This window comes from Oncorhynchus clarkii, chromosome 28 (assembly GCF_045791955.1).
Source record: "Oncorhynchus clarkii lewisi isolate Uvic-CL-2024 chromosome 28, UVic_Ocla_1.0, whole genome shotgun sequence".
Lineage (NCBI taxonomy): Eukaryota > Metazoa > Chordata > Actinopteri > Salmoniformes > Salmonidae > Oncorhynchus > Oncorhynchus clarkii.
Window position 1 is genome coordinate 17,397,794 of NC_092174.1, and position 27,855 is coordinate 17,425,648.

The 27,855-nt window shown below is 42.8% G+C and overlaps 1 protein-coding gene across 4 annotated transcripts in view; it reads right to left on the reverse strand.

Annotated features, from left to right (window-relative positions):
* LOC139386582 (partitioning defective 3 homolog) overlaps positions 1-27,855 on the reverse strand; it is a 232,113-nt gene that overhangs the window by 141,185 nt on the left and 63,073 nt on the right. For all 4 annotated transcript variants that reach the window (XM_071132243.1, XM_071132242.1, XM_071132244.1 and 1 more), the window contains exons 3-4: positions 7,052-7,232; positions 3,928-4,127 (exon numbers count right to left, since the gene is read on the reverse strand). In XM_071132243.1, the coding sequence (XP_070988344.1) occupies positions 3,928-4,127; positions 7,052-7,232 (381 nt within the window). The remainder of the gene's footprint in view (positions 1-3,927; positions 4,128-7,051; positions 7,233-27,855) is intronic.

Genomic DNA, 27,855 nt, shown 5'->3' on the forward strand with positions numbered 1-27,855 from the left:
ACATTGAGACTCGTACCGAAGCCACTCATGCGTTGTCTTGGCTGTGTGCTTAGGTCGTTGTTCAACTTCCAACAGGACCTTTGTCCCAGTCAGAGGTCCTGAGCGCATCGGAGCAGATTTTCATCAATGATCTCTGTACTTTTCTCTGTTCATCTTTCCCTTGATCCTGACTAGCCTCCCGGTCCCAGCTGCTGAAAAACATCCCTACAGAATGATGATTCCACCACCATGCTTCACCATAGGGATGGTGCCAGTTTTACTCCAGACGTAACGCTTGCAATTCAGACAGTTCAAGCTTGGTTTCATCAGACAAGATAATATTTTTTCTCATGATCTGAGAGTCTATAGATGCCTTTTGGCAACTCCAAGCCACCCCTATTTGCCAAAACTTCAATTTAAGCCTACATGAGAGCGTGTGCCCTCAGGTCAAGAGGGAAACTAACATTATTCCGCTACCCAAGAATAGTAAAGCCCCATTTACTGGCTCAAATAGCCGACCAATCAGCCTTTTACCAACCCTTAGAAAACCTCTGAAAAAAATTGTGTTTGACCATACAAAATGCTATTTCACAGTAAACAAATTGACAACAGAATTTGTTTATAGGGAAGAACACCCAACAAGAACAGCACTTACACAAATGACTGGTGATTGGCTGAGAGAAATTGATGATAAAATGATTGTGGGGGCTGTCTTGTTGACATTATCGATCATAGTCTGCTGCTGGAAAAATATGTGTGTTATGGCTTTTCACCCCCTGCTATAATGTGGATAAAGAGTTACTTGTCTAACAGAACACAGAGGGTGTCCTTTAATGGAAGCCTCTCAAATATAATCCAGTTAGAACAGGAATTCCACGGGGAAGCTGTTTAGGCCCCTTGCTTTTTTTCAATTTTTACTAACGACATGCCACTGAATTTGAGTAAAGCCAGAGTGTCTATGTATGCGGATGACTCAACACTATACACGTCAGCTACAACAGCGGCTGAAATGACTGCAACACGAAACAAAGAGCTGCAGTTAGTTTTAGAGTAGGTGGCAAGGAATAAGTTAACCCTAAATATTTCTAAAACAACAAAACACTCACTAAACCCAAAACCTCAACAAAATCTTAAAAATTGGAAATTGAGCAAGTTGAGATGAGATGACTAAACTGCATGGAGTAACGCAAGATTGCAAACTGTCATGGTGAAAACATATTGATGTAGAAGTAGCTAATATGGGGAGAAGTCTGTCTATAATAAAACGATGCTCTGCCTTCTTAACCTATCTTGGGTAGGGGGCAGTATTTTCATGTCCGGATTTGTTATTTATCTCCGGTAATGAACATACTATTCTCTGTCTTAAATTGTATCATTTATTTACGTATTAGGGTACCTGAGGTTTGATTATAAACGTTTTTGACTTGTTTGGATAAGTTTATTAGTAACGTTTGGGATTAATTTTGTGTGCATTTTGAAGGAGGGAAACCGGTGGATTATTCAATGAAGCGAGCCAGCTAAACTGAGCTTTTATGGATATAAAGAAGGACTTTATCGAAAAAAGGGACCATTTGTGATTTAACTGGGACCTTTTGGAGTGCCAACAGAAGAAGAAGATCTTCAAAGGTAAGGCATTTATTATATCGCTATTTCTGACTTTTGTGTCACACCTGACTGGTTGAAAAATGTTTTTCATGTTTTTGTATACGGGGCGATGTCCTCGCAGTAAAGCCTTTTTCAAATCTGACACAGTGGCTGGATTAACAAGAAGTTAATACTTGTATTTTCATGAATGTTAAATATGTATATTTGTCATTTGAAATTCGCTCTCTGCAATTTCACCGGATGTTGGCCAGGTGGGACGCTACCATCCACCTGGGTCCTGCAGGCTCTAGTTTTGTCACACCTTGACTACTGTTCAGTAGTGTGGTCAGGTGCCACAAAAAAGGACTTAGGAACATTGCAATTGGCTCAGAACAGGGCAGCACGTCTGGCATGTCTGGCACTTGGATGTACACAGAGAGCTAATAATAATATGCATGTCAATCTCTCCTGGCTGAAAGTGGAGGAGAGTTGACTTCATCACAACTTTTATTTATGAGAGGTATTGACATGTTGAATGTTACCGAGCTGTCTGTCTAAACTACTGGCACACAGCTCAGACACCCATGCATACCCCACAAGAGGTCTCTTCACAGTCCCCAAGTCCAGAACAGACTATGAGAGACAGTACTACAAAGAACCATGACTACATGGAACTCTATTCCACATCAAGTAACTGACGCAAGCAGTAAAATTTGAATTAAAAAACAGATTAAAAAAACAACTTATGGAACAGCGGGGACTGTGAAGCAACACAAACATTGGCACACACACACACACACACACAGATTTAGTACTGTAGAGATGTGGTAGTTGTGGAGTAGGGGCCTGAGGGCACACTGTATGTTGTGAAATCTGTGAATGTATTGTAATGTTTAAAAATTGTATCAACTGCCATAATTTTGCTGGACCCCAGGAAGAGAAGCTGCTGCTTTGGCAGCTAATGTGGACTTGGGTCAAACGTTTCGGGTAGCCTTCCAAAAGCTTCCCACAATAACTGAATTTTGGCCCATTCCTCCTGACAGTGCTAGCGTAACTGAGTCAGGTTTGTCGGTCTCTTTGCTCGCACACACTTTCCGTTCTGCCCACAAATGTTCTATGGGATTGAGGTCAGGGCTTTGTGATGGCCATTCCAATACCTTGACTTTGTTGTCCTTAAGCCATTTTGCCACAACTTTGGAAGTATGCTTTGGGTCATTGTCCATTTGGAAGACCCATTTGTTCTTCGGCTTGCAAGTCTCCCCCCCTTTTCCCTCCAAACATAAGGATGGTCATTATGGCCAAACAGTTCTATTTTTGTTTAATCAGACCAGAGGACATTTCTCCAAAAAGTAGGATCTTTGTCCCCATGTACAGTTGCAAACCGTAGTCTGGCTTTTTTATGGTGGTTTTGGAGCAGTGGCTTCTTCCTTGCTGAGCGGCCTTTCGGGTCATGTCGATATAGGACTCGTTTTACTGTGGATATAGATAATTTTGTACCTGTTTCCTCCATCATCTTCACAAGGTCCTTTGCTGTTGTTCTGGGATTGATTTGCACTTTTTGCACAAAAGTATATTCATCTCTAGGAGACAGAACGAGTCTCCTTCCTGAGCGGTATGACGGCTACGTGGTCCCATGGTGTTTATACTGGCATACTATTGTTTGTACAGATGAACGTGGTACCTTCAGGCATTTGGAAATTGCTCCCAAGGATGAACCAGACTTGTGGAGGACTACAATTTTTTTTCTGAGGTCTTGGCTGATTTCTTTTGATTTTCCCATGACGTCAAGCAAAGAGACACTGAGTTTGAAGGTAGGCCTTGAAATACATCCACAGGTACACCTCCAATTGACTCAAATTATGTCAATTAGCCTATCAGAAGCTTCTTATACCATTACATTTTCTGGAATTTTCCAAGCTGTTTAAGGCACAGTCAACTTAGTGTATGTAAACATCTGACTCACTGGAATTGTGATACAGTGAATTATAAGTGAAATTATCTGTCTGTAAACAATTGTTGAAAAAATTACTTGTGTCATGCACAAAGTAGATGTCCTAACAGACTTGCCAAAACTATAATTTGTTAACAAGAAATTTGTGGAGTGGTTGAAAAACAAGTTTTAATGACTCCAACTTCTGACTTCAACTGTACATACATACTGAACAAAAATATAAATGCAACATGCAACAATTTATATGATTTTACTGAGCCTGAGCCTACTGAGCCTGAGCCTACTGAGCCTGATTTTAGCTAAGCCTGAGAGAGGATACAGGTAGCTAATGTCATACACTGAAGACACTGTACAGGGGACATCACTTGAAACTGTTCAACTGCAGAGATAAGAGTTGTTTGATCATTGGCTACCTTTCTCTCCAGGCTATTGGTGCCAGTGCTGGTGCCTCCTACAGAGCGCCGTGGTTTGAGGAAGCCAGCCGTGGTGGACCAGCGGGTGGGGTTCTTCCTGGACGGTTTCTCTGGCGGCAGGGTCACGCGGGGGTCGCTGAACGGCCCGTTGATCGTCGCCAGGGCCGGGTCACTGCTGCGACGCACGTGGAGGGGCATATCTGGAGGAGAGAGAGGGGAGGAGAGAGGGAGAGAAAGAAAAATTGAGAGATGGAGGAGAAGAAGTGGGAGACAGGCTCAAAAGGAGTGCACCTGGGGAAGTATGTACTTACGCCCATCACTCCACCAAACACCTGGGATTCCAGCCTCCGACATGACATTAGCAAATTGTTTGTGTCCTCCTATGTCACTTCATTAGTTCTGTGCATTGGTCAATATTCAAATGGGCTTCATTTTTGGCCACATGATTACATCTAGGTTGGTTTTTCTGGCCAATTCCCTCCTCAAAGTAATCACTTGCCTATTCTTAATGAGGTGTGTGTGTCATTAGAGCTAATAGCTATTGCAGCCCGGATACCCAGTGTTATCAAAACACACATCAGCTAAATAAATAATAATAAGGAATGATTATTTAGAATCCAACACTATTACAGCTGTAAATTATTAGGGCTATTATTAGGGCCATTATTAGGGCCATTATTAGGGCCATTATTAGGACCATTCTCAGCAATGATCTGAAGGAGGTAAGTGATTGATCCAGTAGCCTGGGAGCAGTTTCACATTAGATTGCAATGAGCATGTCATCCAACTCCTTAATTAGATTTTTTTGAATAGATCATATGCTATAATGACTAACTTTCTGCATAATTATACCAACCAGGGCCCTAATTTATACCCTGTCAGATAAATACATTTGAATCTCTCCTAACTATAATTAACGTTACGAAATTCCAGCGTCTGAATTTGAATGTTTTTTTAACAGGGCCCAACTTGAAATCTCTATAGCTTGCGAAACTACAAATTGAATTCATCTGCACAGGGTCCTCCTCTACATAGCCTCTGGGAGTTGGAGTCTGGGAGGCTGGTCAGTCAGCGGTCAGGACCCGTCGTTAGACCATGTCTTGATACTGTGTTGCTCTCTGATCAGCTCTCTCCATTAAAATCTTACCTCATCATGACAATTATTCCACAATACTGACATTGGGATCAGCTCCTAGAGAGATATTATCACCTTACGACTCCAAATATTGAGGTGGCTAATACTAATGCTAACCCTGTAATAATGTACTGAAACACAGATTCATTTAGCACATTTCACACATTTAAGATTAAGTTGACTTTACTGGTCAATTGTACACAAGATTCAACTGAACTTTAACTTCCGCTTTTAACCCAACCTCTACGAAAGACAAATACACATACAGGTTTTGGAAAAGTGTGGGGGGTTGCCACACTGGATGCTCTGGGAGCTGTTGTTGTGGGATTTTAATTGCCTTGCTCAAGGGCACAACGGCAGGCAATGGCATCTAGGATTTAATACCAGCAACCCTCCAGTTGCCAGCTCACTTCAACAGATTTTTCACATCGGCCCTGGATTCAAACTGGCAGCCCTCCCACCGGGAGCCGGATCGCTTCTCTGAACGCTAGGCTACCTGCCATTGTTACTCGTCAAGAAATATATTGAGGCAAAAATGAAAGACAGTTTTTGCCTACAAATAGAACTCAATTGACCTAACATGAAATTACCTTTACCAGTCAGTAAACAACAAGCGTTTTCAAGTGCAACTTTAGCAATGATGGTTTTGGGAACAAGAGCTCTGAGATTAGGGCAGTGTTCTATCCTCCCTCCCTGTACTGCCCTGTCCCATGAGTAAGACACAGAGTCACAGGGAGAAAGTCAATTGCATTTCCTTGATTCCTCACATCAGCGCCTCCTTCTAAAAAACAATTGGATGAGAAGGTCAGAGGGTCCCTCCCTTCTGAACTTCTCAGGACAGAGGACGTGAGGAATCAGGGAAATGCAATTGAGATTCTCCCATAGCCTTCTTAGGTCTGAAAATGTTTCCCACACGTCTGGTATCCTGGTGGCCTCATTCACAACGCAGCAGTGGAACCTCATGGGACCCTGCTCAACGTTTCCTGTTTGGATGAAGGAGCTTGTCATAAACAGAACCCTGATGCCGATGTGTCACTGAATGTTCCGGAGCACAGGCAGGGAGAAGAGTCAGTGGAAGTAGCACTTAGGAACGGCTACATTGCAGTTCCCAGCAGTCAGAATATGGGAATGTGAAGACTTGGCATCTTCAGAAGCCATGGAGAGGCCTTTAAAAACGGTGTGTTAGCTACAGTCTCTCTTGAGTGGTCCATTCATTGGACTCGTGTCAGTGAAGCAGCAATTCAGAGGCTGAACATGCATACAGGAGCTAAACGGGATACGACACGATTCTTTTTTCTACACAATGGAAACCATTGTGATGTCTCCGCGTGCGTCCGTACGACGGACGATAAGAGGTCGTTTCGAGAGCCCATGCTAACTCACGTATGCTACTGTACCTATAGACTTCCAGTCATTGCGCGAACAATAGTTAATAGCCAGAATCTAGCAGTATCCCTTAACTGTGTTGCTCCTCAGTTTGTGCTGCACCCTATCTAATATTTGAAGAACGTGCCACTTTGTTTGCTGTTGAAGACATATTGCTATTCTGACCTCGGTGCTACAGCCCTCCCACGCAGCAGTTTCAACCCAAAAAGGCCACTTACACTGATGTTTGTTAATGGTCTCTTCCTGATGTTTCTGTACCCACTCAGACCAAAGGGCGAAAACATTTCATGTGATCATTTTATGTGACTAAAGAATTGACAGCACTAGAGTCTTCCCACATTGGAAACTATCTGCATATCCACATTAGATCTATCGGTCTGCTACGTAATTACCATCAAGGGCATATGTTCCTTGAACCCAGTGCAACTTTGTGCCACGTTCTGATGCCAAACGTTGCAGACAGAAATGCCATTAACAGTGCTGACGTGGTTCCTTGGTCTACATGTTTGTTTTAGATAACATTTTTACATATCTGAATGTTACAAAATAAAATGTCCCCCTGCTGAACGCGCCCCGCCCCAGGTGTTTGATTTGTGAACTTACTGGATCGAAGGGCGGACGGAGTGACCTCTATCTCGCTGGCGGCCTGGTAGGGCTGGAAAGCGGACATGTTGCTGGAGTTGAGCTCTGTGGCGAACAGGTCGGGGCTCTGGGTTCCCGTGGAGCTGGCGCTGGTGCCGTCGCCTCCATGGTGAGGGTCCTGTTCATCATACACAGCCACCAGCTGACAGAGAGAGGGACGAATATTACGTTATTGACCATTACATGAGCAACATACATGTCTTTTGCATACTATCTCCCTGCATATAGCCTATTTTTTATATATGGAGAGAGAGCGAGAGCGAGACATTGGAAAGAATTAACAAAAAAACAGAGCAAACTAGAATGCTATTTGGCCCAACGGAGAGTACACAGTGGCAGAATACCTGACCACTGTGACTGACCCAAAATTAAGGAAATTGTGAAGGTAATATTTACTGTTAATTTTTTATTGTTTATTTCTCTTTTGTTTATTATCTATTTCACTTGCTTTGGAAATGTTAACATATGTTTCCCATGCCAATAAAGACCCTTAAATTGAGAGAGAGAGGAGAGAGAGATACCCGCTAATGATCAAAATCCAGAAAAGGGCCGTTAAATTCTACAACCACATAAAAGGAAACAATTCCCAAACCTTCCATAACAAAGCCATCACCTACATATAAATAAACATGGATAAGAGCCCCCTAAGCAAGCTGGTCCTGGGGCTCTGTTCACAAACACACCCCACCGAGCCCCAGAACAGCAACAAAATTAGACCCAACCAAATCATGAGAAAACAAAAAGATTAAAAAAAATTACAAAGAAAACAGTGCAAACTAGAATGATATTTGTCCCCAAATAGAGAGTACACAGTGGCAGAATAACTGACCACTGTGACTGACCCAAAATTAAGGAAAGCTTTGACTATGTACAGCCTCAGTGAGCATAGCCTTGCTATTGAGAAAGGTCGCCGAAGGCAGACCTGGCTCTCAAGAGAAGACAAAATGAGGTGGAAACTGAGCTACACTTCCTAACCTCCTGCCAAATGTATGACCACATTAGAGACACATATTTCCCTCAGATTACACAGACCCCCAAAGAATTAGAAAACAAATCAAATTTTGATAAACTCCCATATCTATTGGGTGAAATACCACCGTGTGCCATCACAGCAGCAAGAAAAGGGCAACCAGTGAAGAACAAACACCATTGTAAATACAACCCATATTTATGTTGATTTATTTTCCCTTGTGTACTTTAACTGTTTGCACTTCATTACAACACTGTATAAATATATATATAATTTGACATTTGAAATGTCTTCATTCTTTCAGAACTTTCGTAAGTGTAATGTTTCCAGTTGATTTTCATATGGTTTATTATCTATTTCACTTGCTTTGGCAATGTAAACACGTTTCCCATGACAATAAAGCCCTTAAATTGAAAGAGAGGAGAGTGAGACAGAGAGACAGAGAGACAGAGAGACAGAGAGAGAGAGAGCGTGTGGTGTTCGAGGGAAAGAGGAACTCGAACTGTTAACAATTCAAAGTTGACGTCTGATTTTAGTTGACCGGATCTACTGTATGATTCAGGCTTTCATTTCCAGAGTTCATTACATCCATAAACATTTGTTTCCCTTCACCCTGAGAATGACTCCATATTTTTCTGAATCTTCAAAGCTTCCTATCCTACAGGAATTATTATTATTATTAATTCCAGGGACAAGAACGCCTCCAGGTGTTTGAATAGGATATTCAAGCCATCACTCTGAGGCCACATGTGTTCAGCTGGTTTGCGTTACGGGTTCGGTGCTGTGAGGAAGGATACAAATCCTTCAAAAAAGGATATTAACAGTACAGTCACACGCAGGCAGCCACACTACATATTTTATTCACTATGTACTGTGGAGTACAGTCGAGGCCAAAAGGCAACCAACCGTAGCCCTAACACAGCCCGTCTCGGACTCCAATCCCCGACGGGCCACGACAGACAGACAACAGAGGGGGGTCAGGCAGAGTTTGAGGTCACAATGACTTACTATGGCGGGTTCTGTCCACTGGAGGTAGGCTATACTGTCTGCGTACCAAATCGCACCCCATTCCCAATATAGCGCACTACTTTTGACCAGAGTCCTGCTGAAAAGTAGTGCACTATATAGGGAATTGGGCACCATTTGGGAAGGCCCACTATCTTGCCTTGTATGATGAACGTCTGATTCTGCTCTATATAGCCCACCCTGCTTCGAGCCCTGGTCTGTTCCCGTGTATTAAAGCAGCTAAATCCTGGGAGCCTGTGGTTTTGTAGAGCAGCGCAGAGAGCAGACACCCTGGAGAGACTAACAATCTCCAGAGGGCAAAGAGAGAGGTCCAACACAGGCACAAACCTCCCTTCCCAAATGGCACCCTGTCCCCTATAGTGTTCTCCTTGTGACCAGAGCGAGTTGTACCCTGCCCCGCTCTCCCTCCTCTCTCTCGCCCTCTCATTACATCAGTACCCTAATAAAGGCAGAGGTAAAGCAATATTCATCATAAGACATGTGACATGGGGTCAGCACAGACCCTTATGACTGGTAAAACCAGCCAGGGGTCAAAAGTTAGTTGAGAGAAGGCCGGCAGACCGCCACTGACAGACCACTCTATAAGAGGACAGACGGGGATGTGTGTGAGTGCGTATACGTGTGTGTGTGCATACTTATGGAATGGATATATATATATAATATATATATATATATATTTATATATATATATATAAATATATATATATATATATAAATATATATATATATATATATATATATATATATATATATATATATTTATATATATATATATATATTTATATATATATATATAAATATATATTTATATATATATATATATATTTATATATATAAATATATATATAAATATATAAATATATATATAAATATATAAATATATATATAAATATATAAATATATATAAATATATAAATATATATAAATATATAAATATATAAATATATATATATATATAAATATATATATATATATAAATATAAATATATATATAAATATATATATATATATAAATATATATATATATATAAATATATATATATATATAAATATATATATATATATAAATATATATATATATATAAATATATATATATATATAAATATAAATATATATATAAATATATATATATAAATATATATATATATATATATATATATATATATATATATATATATATATATATATATATATATATATATATATATATATATATATATATATATATATATATATATATATATATATATATATATAAGGAATTCCTATATATATAGATAGATAGTAATTCCTAAGTACTGTGCCCAGTACAGAGTCCGCGAGACTCATTCCCACAGTCAAGTCCCTAAGGGTTCCATAATATTACGTGATAGAACTAGACTGTTCCCCTCTGGGATCCATCTGGTGGTGATTATACAGAGGTAAGCAGGGCACATGGACATGGTGTGTGTGTTTAGACAAGGGCCCCTGTGTCCAGAATGTGTCACCCTCCCAGGGCTATTCGATCCCAGTTGAAACTATGACAGAGGATCAGTGTTAAAACTACTAGTAAGTTAGGTTCCATGGTAAGGATGAAAACCACTGAAGGTACACTTAGCATACATACTAATCACCGCACTGTCTCAGGCTGTTAGAATTGCGTTTCATTTCTTTCCCAGACATCATGTGACGAGGGAGGAGTGACGCGGTACCGAAACCCGGTATTAAACGGGCCCCGGGGCTAAAAGATGAAAGGCCGTATTATCGATAAACTCAGACGTTACCGGGTCTGCTTTCGGTACTGGAGAAGAAAATACATTTCCTATTTATTATTGCTACATAAAGGTTATCTTGCACATTCTCACCAGAGAAACCGATTCTAATTTCCAATAAGATGAAGACATTAGTCTATGATGCTTTTTCGCTGTTCCCAATCCAGAAGACAGATCTCTCTCACGCGGGGCCTGTCTCTCTCACGCGGAGCCTGTCTCTCTCACGCGGAGCCTGTCTCTCTCACGCGGAGCCTGTCTCTCTCACGCGGAGCCTGTCTCTCTCACGCGGAGCCTGTCTCTCTCACGCGGAGCCTGTCTCTCTCACGCGGAGCCTGTCTCTCTCACGCGGAGCCTGTCTCTCTCACGCGGAGCCTGTCTCTCTCACGCGGAGCCTGTCTCTCTCACGCGGAGCCTGTCTCTCTCACACGGAGCCTGTCTCTCTCACACGGAACCTGTCTCTCTCACACGGAACCTGTCTCTCTCACACGGAACCTGTCTCTCTCACACGGAACCTGTCTCTCTCACACGGAGCCTGTGTCTCTCACACGCTACAGTACACGCTCTTAATTAGTGACGATGGCGGAGAGAGCTAAGCGTTCAAAAGTGTGTCGATGCTGACAATGCTCGTTGCCACAAGTGCAACAAGACTTTTGCTTTTAAGGGCGGAAATACGAGCAATCTGTCCAAACATCTATGGAAAGTGCATCATGTACAGGCAGAGAAATGCACAGTTTGACTGCCCAGCTCATAGTCAATCTTTCGTTGTCTGATCTACGTTAGGTATGTATGCTAGCAGCCTAGAACCCACACACGGAGATAACTAGATTATGAGAACATGGGTCCCTGATCAAAAGGAACCATTAGCCAGCTGATTGTTTAGCTATGGGTGCGTTCAGAAATTCATTCACCTTATTGAAGAGATTATGCAACATTTTTGTTAAAGTTGCAGCTACAATGAACCAACCCACTCCTCCCTCCAATACCGCTGGTACAGGCAAAAGACAAGCCCAAAGACCCTTCACGCTGGCAGCGAGTGGGAGGATGACTGAGGAGGGGGTGAATGAGTGCCACCTAGCCGTGACCAAGTTCATAGTGAAAGGCCTACACCCCTTTGCAACAGTGGAGTCCAATGGCTTAGGTAACAGTCTGTCAGTATATATTGAGTTGTATTCATGTTTAGGATATAGTAGTATAAAAGAGTGAGTTAGTCCCATCACGCTACAATACACAACACAATAATTCAATAACGATAATCCAACACATGAAAACTATTTTTATTTTACTGTAGGGAGATGAGCAAGGCACTCAACCACAAATATACCCCTCCCTCCAGGAGTTACCACAGTGACACATTCATTCCTACCTGGTGTGGTGTAGAAAAGGCCAATGTGATCACTGAGCTGAAGGACGTGCACCAGGGCAGTGTAAAACAGAATGTCCTCCACATCAGGACTGTGTACAAATCGCAAACTGGCAAAGTATTGGCAGAGGAGATCTCAGACTTTCTGGAAGAGTTTGAGATAGAGCCGAACAAGATTGTAGCTGTGACTGTTGATAATGCTGACTATATGGATGTTGCCGTCAAGAAGCTACACATCCTAAAAATAGGATGCTTTGCACACACATTGAATCTGACAGCGCAGAAAATCAACCAAATGACTTCCATTGATAAATGTCCAGCCTGAATCAGAGCAGTGGGCGTGTGGTTCAAGACATCCTCAATGTCCAAAACATGCTTGAAAGAAAAGCAGCAGCTCCTTGGTAAGAAGCCAGTTCAATCTATTAAAGTATTATTTTGAAATTGCCACAATTTAATTCAATATTCAAGTGTGTGGTAATTAAATGTATGTTTGTTTTTTTGCTGTTTCTGACCTTCCGCAACACTCACTCATCCTTGATGTCAAGATCAGATGGAACTCTATCTAACGATAGAGAGATTCATGGAGCAGAAGGCAGCGACCCAAGCAGCAGCCTTGGACCCACGACTGCGAAAAGCAACGACCAAGGATAACCTGGACCGACTGAAGGACGAGGACTTCCATAAGGCCGAGGAGTTTATCCAGCTCATCAGAATCCTCGAAACATCCACACTGTGTGTGTCATGTGAAAAGAACGCCAACTGTGGACAGATCATGCCCATCCTCCACAAACTGGAAAAGCACTTCACTGTGAAGCATGAAGATACAACGTTTGTGGCAACCATCAAAGAGAAGGTGTGGGAGACCCTCTCCGAGTGCTATCAGGATGAGCACATTCAAGCCTTCCTGCATGAGGAAGCAATGGACCCCAGATTTAAAGGGAGTCCGGTGAGTGACGCCACCTGGGACAGACTGAGGAAGGCAACTGTTTCTGACTTCTGTTGACTCCACAACATGGCAGGTATCAGAGACTTGTTTTGTTGTCTTAGCGCTGTGCTCAGATTATTGCATAGTGTGCTTTTTTCCGTAAAGTTTAAAAAAATCTGACACAGCGGTTTCATTAAGGATAAGTGGATCTAAAATTCCATGCATGCCTCCCGGGTGGCGCAGTGGTTAAGGGCGCTGTACTGCAGCGCCAGCTGTGCCACCAGAGACTCTGGGTTCGTGCCCAGGCATAGCGTTGTCCGGGTTAGGGAGGGTTTGGCCGGTAGGGATATCCTTGTCTCATCGTGCACCAGCAACTCCTGTGGCGGGCCGGGCGCAGTGCACGCTAACCAAGGTTGCCAAGTGCACAGTGTTTCTGGCTTCCGGGTTGGATGCGCGCTGTGTTAAGAAGCAGTGCGGCTTGGTTGGGTTGTGTATCGGAGGACGCATGACTTTCAACCTTCGTCTCTCCCGAGCACGTACGGGAGTTGTAGCGATGAGACAAGATAGTAGTAGCTACAAACAATTGGATACCACGAAATTGGGGAGAAAAAGGGGGTAAAAAAAAAATATGCATAACAGTTGTATCTTTTATCAATGTTTATTATGAGTATTTCTGTAAATTGATGTGGTTCTCTGCAAAATCACTGGATGTTTTGGAACTACTGAACATAACGCGCAAATGTAAAACGTTTATTCTTTCAGTGAAATAAGGAACCGTTCTGTATTTTATTGAACGGTTGGCATCCATAAGTCTAAATATTGCTGTTACATTGCACAACCTTCAATGTTACATCATAATTATGTAAAATTCTGGCAAATTAATTACGGCCTTTGTTAGGAAGAAATGATCTATAAATGAAGAAATGGTCTACTGCTGCATATACCATGACTCTGCTTGCACAGAACGCAATAAAATAGACAATTTCACTAGTTAAAAGAAATTCATTTTAGCAGGCAATATTAACTAAATATGCAGGTTTAAAAATATATACTTGTGTATTGATTTTAAGAAAGGCATTGATGTGCATGGTTAGGTACACATTGGTGCAACAACAGTGCTGTTTTAGCGAATGCGCTTGTTAAATAGACTGTGATTCAATGATAAATTAACACCGCATCGATTATATGCAATACAGGAAAAGCTAGGTAAACTAGTAATATCATCAACCATGTGTAGTTAACTAGTGATTATGTGAAGATTGATTGTTTTTATGAGATAAGTTTAATGCTAGCTAGCACCTTACCTTGGCTCCTTGCTGCACTCGCATAACAGGTAGTCAGCCTGCCACGCAGTCTCCTCGTGGAATGCAATGTAAACGGCCATAATATTGTTAATTTCATTGGTTTCTTTTGCTGTAAATCATTCTTTATTTTACATGTCAGAAAACAAAGCAATGTTAATATTGTTCTTAATTTGTTTCGTTTTTCCCCCCGTAAAAAATAACAAAAATAACCAATAAGAATACCATGAAAGAACTGGATCGATAAGCAGTATCGGTAAGAGTAGTAATACCGTTAAATTCTTAACGTCACCCATCCCTAGTGGGGAGTGACGCCCCCCCCACACGACCAGGTGTGTGTGTGTGTGTGTGTGTATGTGTGTGGGGGGGGGGGGGGGGGTGTGAAGCTCCCCTTATGCCGTACTAATTGCTACCGGTGCTGGCAAGCACAGACTTGGCCCAGTCAAAAAATAATTACTTGTCCACACACACAGGCTTACACTCAACAGGGTTGGTCTTCCCTGAGAATGACTAGGTACGCAATTGCTAATGTGTGCTGATTGCCCTGAGAGACCGTGTAAGTGTGTCGGTCTTCCTGTGTATTTGACAGGATCGGTATGTCAAAGTTCATTGGTCGCGTACACAGAATTGCAGGTGCAGTGAAATGCTGGTGCTTCTAGCTCCAACAGAGCAGTAATAATACCTAGGAATACAAAACTATACGCACATAATAAAAAAATGTAGGGAATAGGGTGCCAATTGGGACGCATACTAACATGTATGGACCCAACCAGGCCAATAACATCATCATAACTAGCTGAGTAACTGTCTGCAGCCTACAAATGTAACGGATATATTGAGGTGGTGAAAACAACCCACCACGGTCAGTAGTAGACTGCGAGGTACTGTTCGTATTGGGTCTAGACCATTTCATGAGTTTTGTTTGATTTGTGGCATGAGAGGGGAGAGATGAGTTGTCCGTAGTCTTTTACTATAAGACATGGTCAGCAACACACACACAGCCAAACGCTCAACCACATCAATCCGATCCAATCCACCCATTAAATCATGTAGACTTGACAGATGATTTGTAAATGATGTAGACGCACATAGAACCCTTGTGGAAGTGTTCATCTGTTCTCAAGACCGATGTCAAAGTGGTTTGAAGTCTGGTGGGTGTCAGGGAGATGGAATGTCTGATTGGGGTGCAACCCCACACTCCCACTGCTGTAACCACGAGTCCACCGAGAGCGAGCCGAGCCAGAACACTGCCAGCGCCTCCGTATTGTCCTTGACCCGATGGCCCTCAATCACCTACCCATGCATGCACGTGCACGCAGCCACAAGGTGCATATTTCAGAGCGACAGAGAGACAAAGTCTGACTAGCCCGGGAATGTAGGATCATGTTCAAATGTAGAACAATTGTGACTAGAAATAGAAGGAGCAGTTTGAGCGTAATGACCCCTATCCATTTCACTTAACGGAAACAATAGACAGATGTGGGAAAAGTTTCTCTGAATAAGACCTACATTGAATTATAGGGACAGAATGGAATAGTAATTGGGGACGGCGCTATAGTCATTTAAATGTATAAAGACGACATGAACCATTTCCGGGAATAAAGGCCAGACATGGCTGGCTGTATACTACATATTTCATTCGGCAAAAGGGAAACTACAGTCCACATCTTTCATCGGACACATGAAACCTGGATAAAGCTTGTTCTCACATTAACTACTAGCCTACATCTGATGGTTGTGTTAACCTTCAAGATCTGTGAGACCTGTTCATATCCCAGGGGAAGAGCTGCTGACAACATTCCCACTCAATAGAGGTCGGTGAGCACATGGTGATGAAGGCGTGGAGAAGAAAAAGGTACAAGACCCTCTGCATACAGGTAACTGTCAAAATAAAGGAAACACCAACATAAAGTGTCATAATAGGGGGTTGGGCCACCACGACCCAGAACAGCTTCAATGCACCTTGGCATAGATTCTACTAGTTTCTGGAACTTCCATAATTTGGTGTTTTGTTGACAGTGGTGGAAAACACTGTTCCGGTGACGCCCCAGAATCTCCTTTTAGTGTTGAATTGGGTTGAGATCTGGTGACTGAGACGTCCATAGCATTTGATTTACATTGTTTTCATGCTCATTTGTCACGTCATTTGGCCTATCCAGCATTTTAATTCATGGAATGTTAATTGCTTAATTAAACGCAGGAACTGCGCCTGTGTGGAAGCACCTGCTTTCAATATACTTTGTATTCCTCGTTTACTTAAGTGTTTCCATTATTTTGGCAGTTACCTGTACCTCCAATAACAAAAGGCCTACTTCCAACAGAGCTATTCAATGTGTGTTGCTGTTGACCTACTGGTTAAATAAATAGAATACCATCCAATTAAGCACCTCGGTATAGTCTGAAGAATTAGGATCATTGGGTAGTCTGAAGAATTAGGATCATTTGGTATAGTTTGAAGAGTTATGAGCACTTATAGTAGAAAGACACCAACTAACTTCCAAAGCCTGGTGGGAGAACAGTTAATGAGAATCATTCATCACACAGTATCACCCTTAATCACATTGAAGCTATATTTATTCTGTTTTTCTCGATTAACGGCTTCTCAAGCCAATCAACACTTAACCAGATATCATGGGCATATTTTACAATGTGGGTGTTCAATTAACTGTGAACGACTTGTGTCGCGGCGGAGGAAGAAAAGCTTAAAGACGCGAGTGTGTTTGAACAGCTCAGTGACGACGTCTACGATGGAATAGCGTCCCGGCGCGCTTGACGCTGCACCACAGAGATAAGTTTGTTAAGAACACAGTCTCCCTCCCCACTCGTAAATCAAATAGAGCCAGTAAAACCCACTCAGCCTGGCTGATACTAATGTCCACTTGGCAGACACAGGAAGACGGAAATGGCAATAAATACCTTCAGTTGCAGAAGGTTTACATGGCGACTAACACAGCAGGGCGAAATGTATTGTTTCTCCATGTCCTAGTCCCAAATGGAACCCTTTTCACTATATACTGCACTACGGGCTCTGGTCAAACGTAGTGCACTGCACAGGGAATAGGACATGGAGATGGTTTGTTACTCCTTCTCCCAGCACGCATGGGCTGAGGTGTTTAAAGACACAGTACACTAATCATTCTATTTCCATGTAGCTTCATTTCCTGCACACGGAGACACTGGGCCTTAGTTGCAGCCATTTCAGAGAACGTGCCAGTATAATACGCCAGTTCTTTGTAGGGGATGCGACCTCTACCCTGGACGGTAGGTAAGGTTGGTGTTATTCCGGCAGTGATGTAAACAGACACTTGTTTGTCTAACCTTTCTGACCGGACAGCGGAAATCTGAATGCCATGTGTGCTAAATCACTTTTCAGCTAGCTCCTTAAAACAAAAAGCCAGGGACAGCTTTCCAGAAAGAAGCTAGAGACATCCTGAGCTCTCTCCTCTCAAAAACCTCATTCCAAGAGATATTTTGCAAAACCAACGGTAATAAATGATGTTTTAAACAATGCCAGTCTTTCTCAATAGCATCTGTCTGGCCAGTGAACAACACACACTTGGCCAAAGTCATAACATCTTAAATTGAGTTAAGATGCCTTCTGACTGTTATTTCCTGGCCCGGCCGGGCCGAGTAGAGGGAAGTTGCATCGTTCCTCACGATACAGCTGGCTGAGCTCAATTGTATCAACATCGAGCAATTCTATTGTTTCACAATGTGACCAACCCAACGCTCGTGTAGAGCGCAGCAAAGGAAACAAGGGCTCCCTTGCTTTTCGCAATAAAACTGCACAATTAAAAGCGAGCAGCAAGAAAAAAAGGTCTGAAGCAGAAATGTGTTTCATCAGACAGCGTCTGGAGGAGTCCCGGGTGTCCAATACCTCCCCTTCCTGTGATGCCAGCTAAGCATTTTCCCCAGTAAAGAACGGCTTCATCCTAAATGGCACCCTATAAAGCGCACTACTTTTGATCAGGTCCCAATAGGGCTCTGGTCAAAAGTAGTGCACTACATAGGGAACAGTGTGTGATTTGGGAGTCCCTCTGCTCGCCTTTCAACGGCTCGGCGTTTCTCATCTCATCCAGTAATGGGGCCCCTGATGAGACCTAGACCTACACTAGTACCCACTTAATGAAGAATCATCATCTAGCTTTATGGCTTATAGAGTACCAACACCATAAGCCAACTGAGCTACAACTAAATAGCTCTGTCCAATAAGGTTCTGGCCAGGTGTAGATCACCATGTAGGTTGCCATTTGGGGCGCAGTATATTATATGTGAGCTGACAGCAGCCAATGGTCATTGGTCAAGGAGGATGAATAAGGCCTCGTCCTGGACCACGATGCATCTGGAAGAGCTCAACGCTGTATTATTGATGAGTGCTGACACTGATGTGCCCTAACCCTTAACAACCCTGTCAACAGGTCACATAGTTAAAAATGGGGGGGGCTGAGACTGACAATCCATGGGGACCTTCAGGGTCCTAAGGGGAACTGGACCTATCTTTAATTGGAGTTCGAGGGAACATTTGAGTGGGCGGAGTGACAGTTTGGTAATGAGAAATTATAGTTCTGCTGATGTCTTCAGAAATAGAACACCGTCCGACTCCAGTTTGATAAGCAATTACTTATCCCCTTGGTTCCATTACATTGGGCGGGATTTGGATTAGAAAACATTCTAATTCAAATACATGGAGACCTCAGAGGAGATTAGCGCTCATTAAAGGTATTGACAAACCATGATAAATGAATTAGGTTATCAGGTGGTTACAAGAGAGGGCCTACTCCACATAGTCATCTGATATGTTCATTTTTTATAAATTACATAGCTATTCCCAGAAAAACGAAAATATTTTCTCAGCAAAAGGTCATCATCTTTCTCTCTTTCTCACGGTCTGTCTCTCTCTCTCTCTCTGCCAAAGGTTCTCTTCCTTCTCCATTTTGTTCTCTCTGACAGACCACTATTAGCATTAAAAGCCCTCAACATACTTAGTCACATCGCTCTTCCTTTCACCACCGTAACCCCCCAGAGCGCAGCCACAAAACCGAATTAAACTCCAATAAGCAGAGCACAAATGAAACTGTCAAATTCATGTCTTTGGGAGTTTGGCACAAATCAATAATATGGACAGGCAGTCTATGTCCCAAACGGCAACCTATTCCCTATCCTGCCCTGGTCTAAAGTAATGCACCATGTTGGGAATAGGGTGCCATTTGGGACAAAGACCAAGTCTTTGAGACCTGAAGACTCCCCGGCGACACTGACACACATGGTGGGAGCATAACACAAGATGGTTTTCACAGGACTCATCAGTTAATGTCAGTGTGTGCTATTTTGGCATTGGGGAAGGGGTATGACGATGTGACACTGACTATGGATCACAGTTCCTACTCTGCTCTTTTACAAAAACTAGAAGCCTACTTCTCTGCTGACAATAGCTCATCTTCAGCATCTCTGCTGACATTAGCTCATCTTCAGCATCTCTGCTGACATTTGCTCACCTTCAGCATCTCTGCTGACATTAGCTCATCTTCAGCATCTCTGCTCACATTAGCTCATCTTCAGCATCTCTGCTCACATTAGCTCATCTTCAGCATCTCTGCTGACATTAGCTCATATTTAGCATCTCTGCTCACATTAGCTCATCTTCAGCATCTCTGCTGACATTAGCTCATCTTCAGCCTCTCTGCTGACATTAGCTCATCTTTGCTCACATTAGCTCATCTTTAGCATCTCTGCTCACATTAGCTCATCTTCAGCATTTCTGCTCACATTAGTTCATCTTTGCTCACATTAGCTCATCTTCAGCATCTCTGCTCAAATTAGCTAATCTTTAGCATCTCTGCTCACATTAGCTCATCTTTAGCATCTCTACTCACATTAGCTCATTTTCAGCATCTCTGCTCACTTTAGCTCATTTTCAGCATCTCTGCTCACTTTAGCTCATATTCAGCATCTCTGCTCACATTAGCTCATCTTCGCTCACATTAGCTCATCTTTAGCATCTCTGCTGACATTAGCTCATCTTTAGCATCTCTGCTGACATTAGCTCATCTCTGCTCACATTAGCTAATCTTCAGCATCTCTGTTGACATTAGCTCATCTCTGCTCACATTAGCTCATCTTCAGCATCTCTGCTGACATTAGCTCATCTCTGCTGACATTAGCTCATCTCTGCTGACATTAGCTCATCTCTGCTGACATTAGCTCATCTTTAGCATCTCTGCTGACATTAGCTCATCTCTGCTCACATTAGCTCATCTTTAGCATCTCTGCTGACATTAGCTCATCTCTGCTGACATTAGCTCATCGCTGCTCACATTAGCTCATCTCTGCTCACATTAGCTCATCTCTGCTCACATTAGCTCATCTCTGCTCACATTAGCTCATCTCTGCTCACATTAGCTCATCTCTGCTCACATTAGCTCATCTCTGCTCACATTAGCTCATCTCTGCTCACATTAGCTCATCTTTAGCATTAGAATGAGTTCTAATACTATATACTCCTCTTTAATTTACAGTATCATAAACCCATATCAAGTTAGTCAACAGGGTGGTTAGTTCCCATTGTGTTCCTAGATGCATATCACAACCTTGTCAAAGTCAGACACCCTGTCAGAAAATCCATTTGTTTAAAATCCAGTTACATGTTGCTGGTGTAGTTTCAAGATTTACAGAATTTTGTAGAAGGCCAGTGCAGTACCCACAGTTACCCACAAGGAACAAGTTACACTTCGTCAAGCACAATGCGGTTCATCGAGTATGCGATGCAGTCAAGAGTTACGAGGACCCAATGCAGAAAAGACTGACTGGCAGTTTGAAAGTAGGTCTAAAACCTTGGTCTTGCCTGACGAGGAATGGGTATTGACTTACCTGCATGGTCACATCAGATCCTAAACCTTCAAACACATGTTCTACAGTGCACTGAGAGATGACAGCCAGAGCAAAACAGAAAGAACAAAAGAGAGCTGAGGACACTTCAGTCCAACAGATAAACCACCACAAACATTCACCCAGAGACAGCACACTGTGCAATCTGTTGATGGTAAACTGCCACATTGAGTTTGGCCTTCAGTATGTATCATTCAATGATTGAGGTCAAGTCACTGAACACTTAGCTTTGGATGCCTCATGGGCAAAAGTGTTTAAAGCAAGATGTTGCTAATAATATTAATACTATACTGCCTAAAAATATAATTGCAACATGCAACAATTTCAAAGATTTCAGAGTGACAGTTTATAAGGAAATCAGTCAATTGAAATAAATTCATTTGGCCCAAATCTGTGGATTTAACATGACTGGGAAAACTGATACACATTGGTTGGTCTCAGAACACCAGCCAGTATCTGGTGTGACCATTTGCCTCATGCAGGGCAACCAATCTCCTTCGCATAGAGTTGATCAGGTTGTTGATTGTTGCCTGTGGAATGTTGTCCCAGTCCTCGTCAATGGTTGTGGGAGGTTGCTGGATATTGGCGGGAACTGGAACACACAGTCATACACGTCGACCCAGAGCATCCCAAACATGCTCAATGGGTGACATGGTGAGTATGCAGGCCATTGAAGAACTTCAGCTTCCAGGAATTGTGTAAAGATTACCATGTGGAGGAATGGCATAACAATGGGCCTCAGGATCTCATCATGGTATCTCTGTGCATTTAAATTGCCATTGACAAAATTCAATTGTGGTCTTTGTTTGTAGCTTATGCCTGCCCAAACCATAACCCCACCATGGGGCACTCAGTTCACAACTTTGACATCAGCAAACAGCACGCCCACACAACGCCATACACATGGTTTGCGGTAGTGAGGCCAGTTGGATGTACTACCACATTCTCTAAAACAACATTGCAGCTTATGGTCGAGAAATGAACACGTTAAAAGTAGCCTTTAATTGCCCCCAGCACAAGGTGCACCTTCGTAATGATCATGCTGTTTAATCAGCTTCTTGATATGCCACACCGGTCAGGTGGATGGATTGTCTCGGCAAAAGAGAAATGCTCACTAACATGGGTGTAAACAAATTTGTGCACAACATTTTCAAAAAAGTACGCTTTTTGTGCGTATGAAACGTTTCTGGGATCTTTTACTTCAGCTCATGAAACATGGGACCAACACTTGACTTATTGCGCTCATATTTTTGTTCAGTGTACATGTACACACTGACTACTAATCAACGTCAATACTTAGCATCCAAATGGAATGGAATCCTGTTAGAATAGGGGAATGAATTCCTCCCTGACTAAATCATGTTCTCGCAAAGGACAGACACTTTCTCTGATCCCTCACAAGACCACAGAGTATGAGACTACTACTGTGGCACCATGGTGGAAGTGGAAAAGCTATACATCCTAAACATGAGACTATTACCAAATGAAAGAGCCGGGAGAGTAGAACAGGCATTCAGGCTTTCCCCGTGGAGACATTTTTATTAAGAGGAAATGGACACTTTATCCAGTATCTGGGGAGAAGGAGAGGTGCATAAGGCTGGCCTTGTACTGCATGGAATAAGCACTTTTGCTTGCAGCATAAGACAGCAGAAAATCCACATGATACAATACACATTGTCCCAAAGAATAGAACAAGCCGTGAAAAAGCTTATCTAAGAAAAGGAACAAACTAGCTAATTTGTGGTGACAAAGAATGCCTGTGTCAACACTGTGTCCCATATCACACACAGTAAGCTACATTCACAAGATCCCTGTTTACTTGCTTTACACTGCATAGGCATTGTAAAATAACACCACAAAATGCTTACACAAGTCATATTTCACTCTAACAACTATTTAGACGTTCATCCGTACGAGCAAGGATTGTAAAAGCACAGTTAACAGGCCGTCGACTGAGCAAGTCATCAGAATTCACAGGGCCAACAGTATTTGACCATTTTTATACTGGGCATAGCTTCAGTACATGTTTTCACTGTCTGGCTCAAAAGACACGGTCATAATAAACGTGTGTGTATTTATTTACCTTTATTTAACTAGGCAAGTCAGTTAAGAACAACTTCTTACTTTCAATGACGGCCTAGGAACAGTGGGTTAACTGCCTTGTTCAGGGGCAGAACGACAGATTTGTAACTTGTCAGCTCGGGGGTTTGAACTTGCAACCTTCCGGTTACTAGTCCAACTCTCTAACCACCGCTACCCTGCCGCCCATGTGTGATGTCGCTATACACATAAATAACTCCCAGACAGACTTGTCTCTCCCGACCGGACACTAACAGATCTACGTCACACCACAGGCTTTGGTCAAAAGTAGTGCACTATGTAGGGAATAGAGTGACATTTGGGACGCATGCAGGAAAATTATCTGATAGGCTACCAATATTTGTTTCTACATCCCACTGTACTGGCTGATATGAGTCATATCTTAGATGAACTTCCCATGACCAAGATACTGTAGGCGCCTCCAAAATGAGCCTCTGAGTAACCGTTTGAAATAATTGCATTCGTTTCATCATTTTATAAAATGACTTAGATAAACCATCTCAGCCTGATTTGTCAGAGGGGTTTGTCAGATGACTGTTCAACAGAAGTCCCAGTAGTATCGACTCCAATTGGGCAGCTCCACCCAACCTATTACAACCTGTGGCACAGGCCAGACAGTCAGGACGTGTCTCAAATGGCACCCTATTCCCTATGTAGTACACTACTTTTAACCAGGGCCAATAGGGAATAGAGCACCATTTGGGACAAAGCTGAGGTCTCTGTTCTGCTGCCTTTGTTCTGTGCTTCAGTTCAAAGGATATTGTCTGTTGGGGTTTAATATTATTCAAGAGTGAGTGGACAACAAGTCCAGCTCCCCTCGTACAGCAATTAATCTTGTGTGAGCCCTGGTGTACCAGATTTCAAAAGATAAAGAAGTCTGCATAATTTCTGAGCCAATTACCATGACAGGCAGGGAGGAGAGAGGACTGGAGGACGTTGACAAATGCTGCCTGGAATGGGACTCAATTTACGCAGCGACCTCTCCTCCAGGAGACCAAGTCTGACACTAAAGGCGTCCGCATGCCTCCCAGCCTAAACACTTTGTGCATATACTGTATTCTGATGACATTGTGACGTTTTTGTTTGTTTTGGACTATAAGGGTTTTTTTCAGCTTTTCGGGCAAACATTTTTTCTTGAGGCAAGCCGAAGCCGGTAGCCGAAGTCCACGCCCCTTCGTAGGTGAATGGTCAACAGTAGGGATTCTTCAATAAAGTCTTTGTTGTCATTCAACAAGAGACGACTAGTTTCCATGCACACTTTTTCATTGAGAAATACTGCACCGAAAATTTGCGCGACTAACATGCTGACCAGACCGGACATCGCAAAACAAGAAATCCATGTTATTCAATTATTGTGCGCGCGCCAACGAGCGTCTGCGTTGCCAAGGGCTAAAATAGAAGCCGTTCCTATTTCCAACGCAGATCGCGCTGCAAGTCCTGCCTCTCTCATCTCCTCATTGGTTTATAGAAGCAGGTACCCATGTGCCATCTCCTCATTGGTTTTACCCACGTGGATGATTAAAAGACTAAATGTTTTTCCTGTTGTCGTGGTAATACTATGAAAGTGTAGATGCCAATCACCATAAGTTCAGAGATGAAAAAGCCTGGAAGGAAGAGAGATGACTAGAAACGATTCAGTTGGCAGTTTTATGTGTGGATTAATTGTCAGAGTAGAGGACCTTGTGCATTTCAGGTAAAATAACAACTCAATGTTTATATCCCAGGACAAATTAGCTAGCAACAGCAAGCTAGCTAAATAGGACAAATTCAGGTAAATTTCAGGTAAAATAACAACTCAATGTTTATATCCCAGGACAAATTAGCTAGCAACAGCAAGCTAGCTAAATAGGACAAATTCGCTAGCAAGTGCAAGCTAACTAGCTAAATTGCCATACATTTAATACGTTTAATGCTTTTCGACCTGTCCTCAAATTAATGTCATTGGTTCAGAGTTTGTTTTGATATTTTAACCTGAGTGTCGTGATCGCGTTTGGTGTAGGGGGACAAAATAAATGTATGCACAATAGCCACGATGGCGCACGCGTGCAGCCGGTCTGAGTTCCGTGTAAGACCTCCTCTGCAAAAACGTCAAAATTCATGACTGGTTTCTTGAGTCATCTTAGGTTAATTCGGACTATTTTGAGGAAGTCTATAGTGCCTACGGCGTCTCAAAATGGAAAAACATTATTGCCGCTTTGTTCTTGTTTTTCAAGCAAAGCTATTTTAAGGGAGTATGCGAGCACTCGTTCGTTTCGCCTAGCCAAGTTCTGAAACATGCTGACGCCTTAAGTCTGCATCCCAAATGGAGCCCAATTCCCTCTATAGTGCACTACGTTTGACCAGGCTCTGGTGAAAGGTAGTGCACTATAAAGGGAATAGGGCGCCATTTGAAAAGTGAACCTAAGCCTGTTCACATGGGTCACTATCTGCAGAAGACACCCAGTCTACAAAAACTCTTGGAGAAATTACTGAAGGCCATTTCGACTGGACCTTCAGTGATGTTATAACTGTAGATATATTGCAGAGATGAAACCAATAACAAACGTATCATACCGTACACGTGGGTGAAAGGAAATTGTTCTAGAAATGATCCCAAATACCCTTAGCTTGTCTAAAACGGTCCATATTTACTGTAGAATATCTTGAAATGATTTGTGGCACCTCTTGGTCTTTCTTTGGATTTCTTGAATTCCTCTGCAACCCCCAATTTCTAGATGACAACATGAAAAAAAACAGAGGGAAAGAGGTGGTAATGTTTAGAGGTACCTTTGTTTCACTGCCGTAAGTGAGACTGACAGCTAGCTCAAACGTAACCATGGCCAATGAGGGTGGGTACCACAGAGATCCGTATTGACACACTATTTTGGGGTCAAACGTGCACTGGTCTCTGCCCAATCACCCCAGCCAGTTTACCCCTCCTAAATCTCTCATTTCATCTCGTGTACACTCCAACCACTGACGGAAAGGCTGAAATGCTATACAGGCAATTTGACAATCAGCAGCCTTGTTTGAAGGAGAAGCAAAGTGAAGTGGCCTTGATTTTCCTCTGAGCATGTATCAAGGGTAGCATCCACACACAGAAAATCACTGACAGTCATCACAGGGAGCATAACACTGTTGAAACACTTCTCGCAAGAGAATCAATCTCCTATTGAAAAAAGACTACATTATCATCACGATCTGCGTCAGCGCCAATACATTCCTTTCCAACAACACGGTACATAGATCCGAATATGATCTAGCCTACAGTAGACTACACAAAATGCAGTCTCAGCCCACCTTTACAGTAAGGACAGGGATTCAAACTAAGTTAACCCAGACGAGATGCCCAACACCATCAAAACACCAGACTTGTGATGATCAAATGGGCCGTCTGTTGTCTGTTCCGGTAATTCCTTCTCTATTACATAGACGGGCTAATGCAGGCAGCGCGGCACGGCACTGTGGAGAGATGGATTCAGTCAGTGATCCGATCTGTGAGTAGCCTACAGTCCAGTGAGAGCACGGATAGAGAGCACTGATACGGACCCTTTCAGTCCCACTGGGTGGAGAGAGCAGTGATTAGAGGGTGGCTGGTTGTGCACCTCTGACTCGGTTTCCCCATGTTAAAACCATTAGGCCTAATCAGTCCATGCCAGGCTCTCTGGCGCTCCATGTCCGTCCGGAGGAAAGTGTGTGTTTCTGTCTTTCTTCTCCAGGGAGCAGAGGAACTCTGTCCACATCTCATAACCCTTAAACAAAATCAGCAGATTCTTGAGGAAAAGCCAAAACGCTGCCCACCCCTCTGATTGTGCTATCAGATCCAAACCAGGACTCATAAAAACACTTTAAAACAAAATAAAAGAAACACCAGCAAAGGGCGTTGGGACACCACCAGCAGACAGAAAAGCTTCAATTGAGCCCTGGAATAGAATCTACAAGTGTCTGAAACTATTGGAGGGAAATTCCGTCATTTGGTGGTTTGTTCACGGTGGAGGAAAACGCCGTCTCGGGCGCCACTCCAGAATCTCCCATAAGTGTTCAATTGGGTCGAGATCTGGTGACTGAGACGTCCATGCCATACGCACTACACAGGAGATTCAAAAAACCAACTCGTGACCACTCGTCATGGGGGGCAGGACAGAGTTTGGGAAACCCTGCTCTAAAGGGATTGAGAGGACCTAAACCGTGCCAGGAAAACACACTCCACACATACATACACCCCCTGGACAGGACGCCAGTCTTATATTAACTAGCCTATATGGTAAGAATGTCTAAGACATTAAATCAGGTTGTGTATGTGTGTTACGCCCCACATCCCATCCTCCACTCAACACACACTTGATATGCGATGATCCCAGAACTGTGTACTTGTCGGGCGTCCACCGCCCACAGCTGTACCCCTCTCCGGGCATCAGCACTTTCTAAATGAGGTACGGTTGGTTGCCACAACAGAGACGGAGGCGG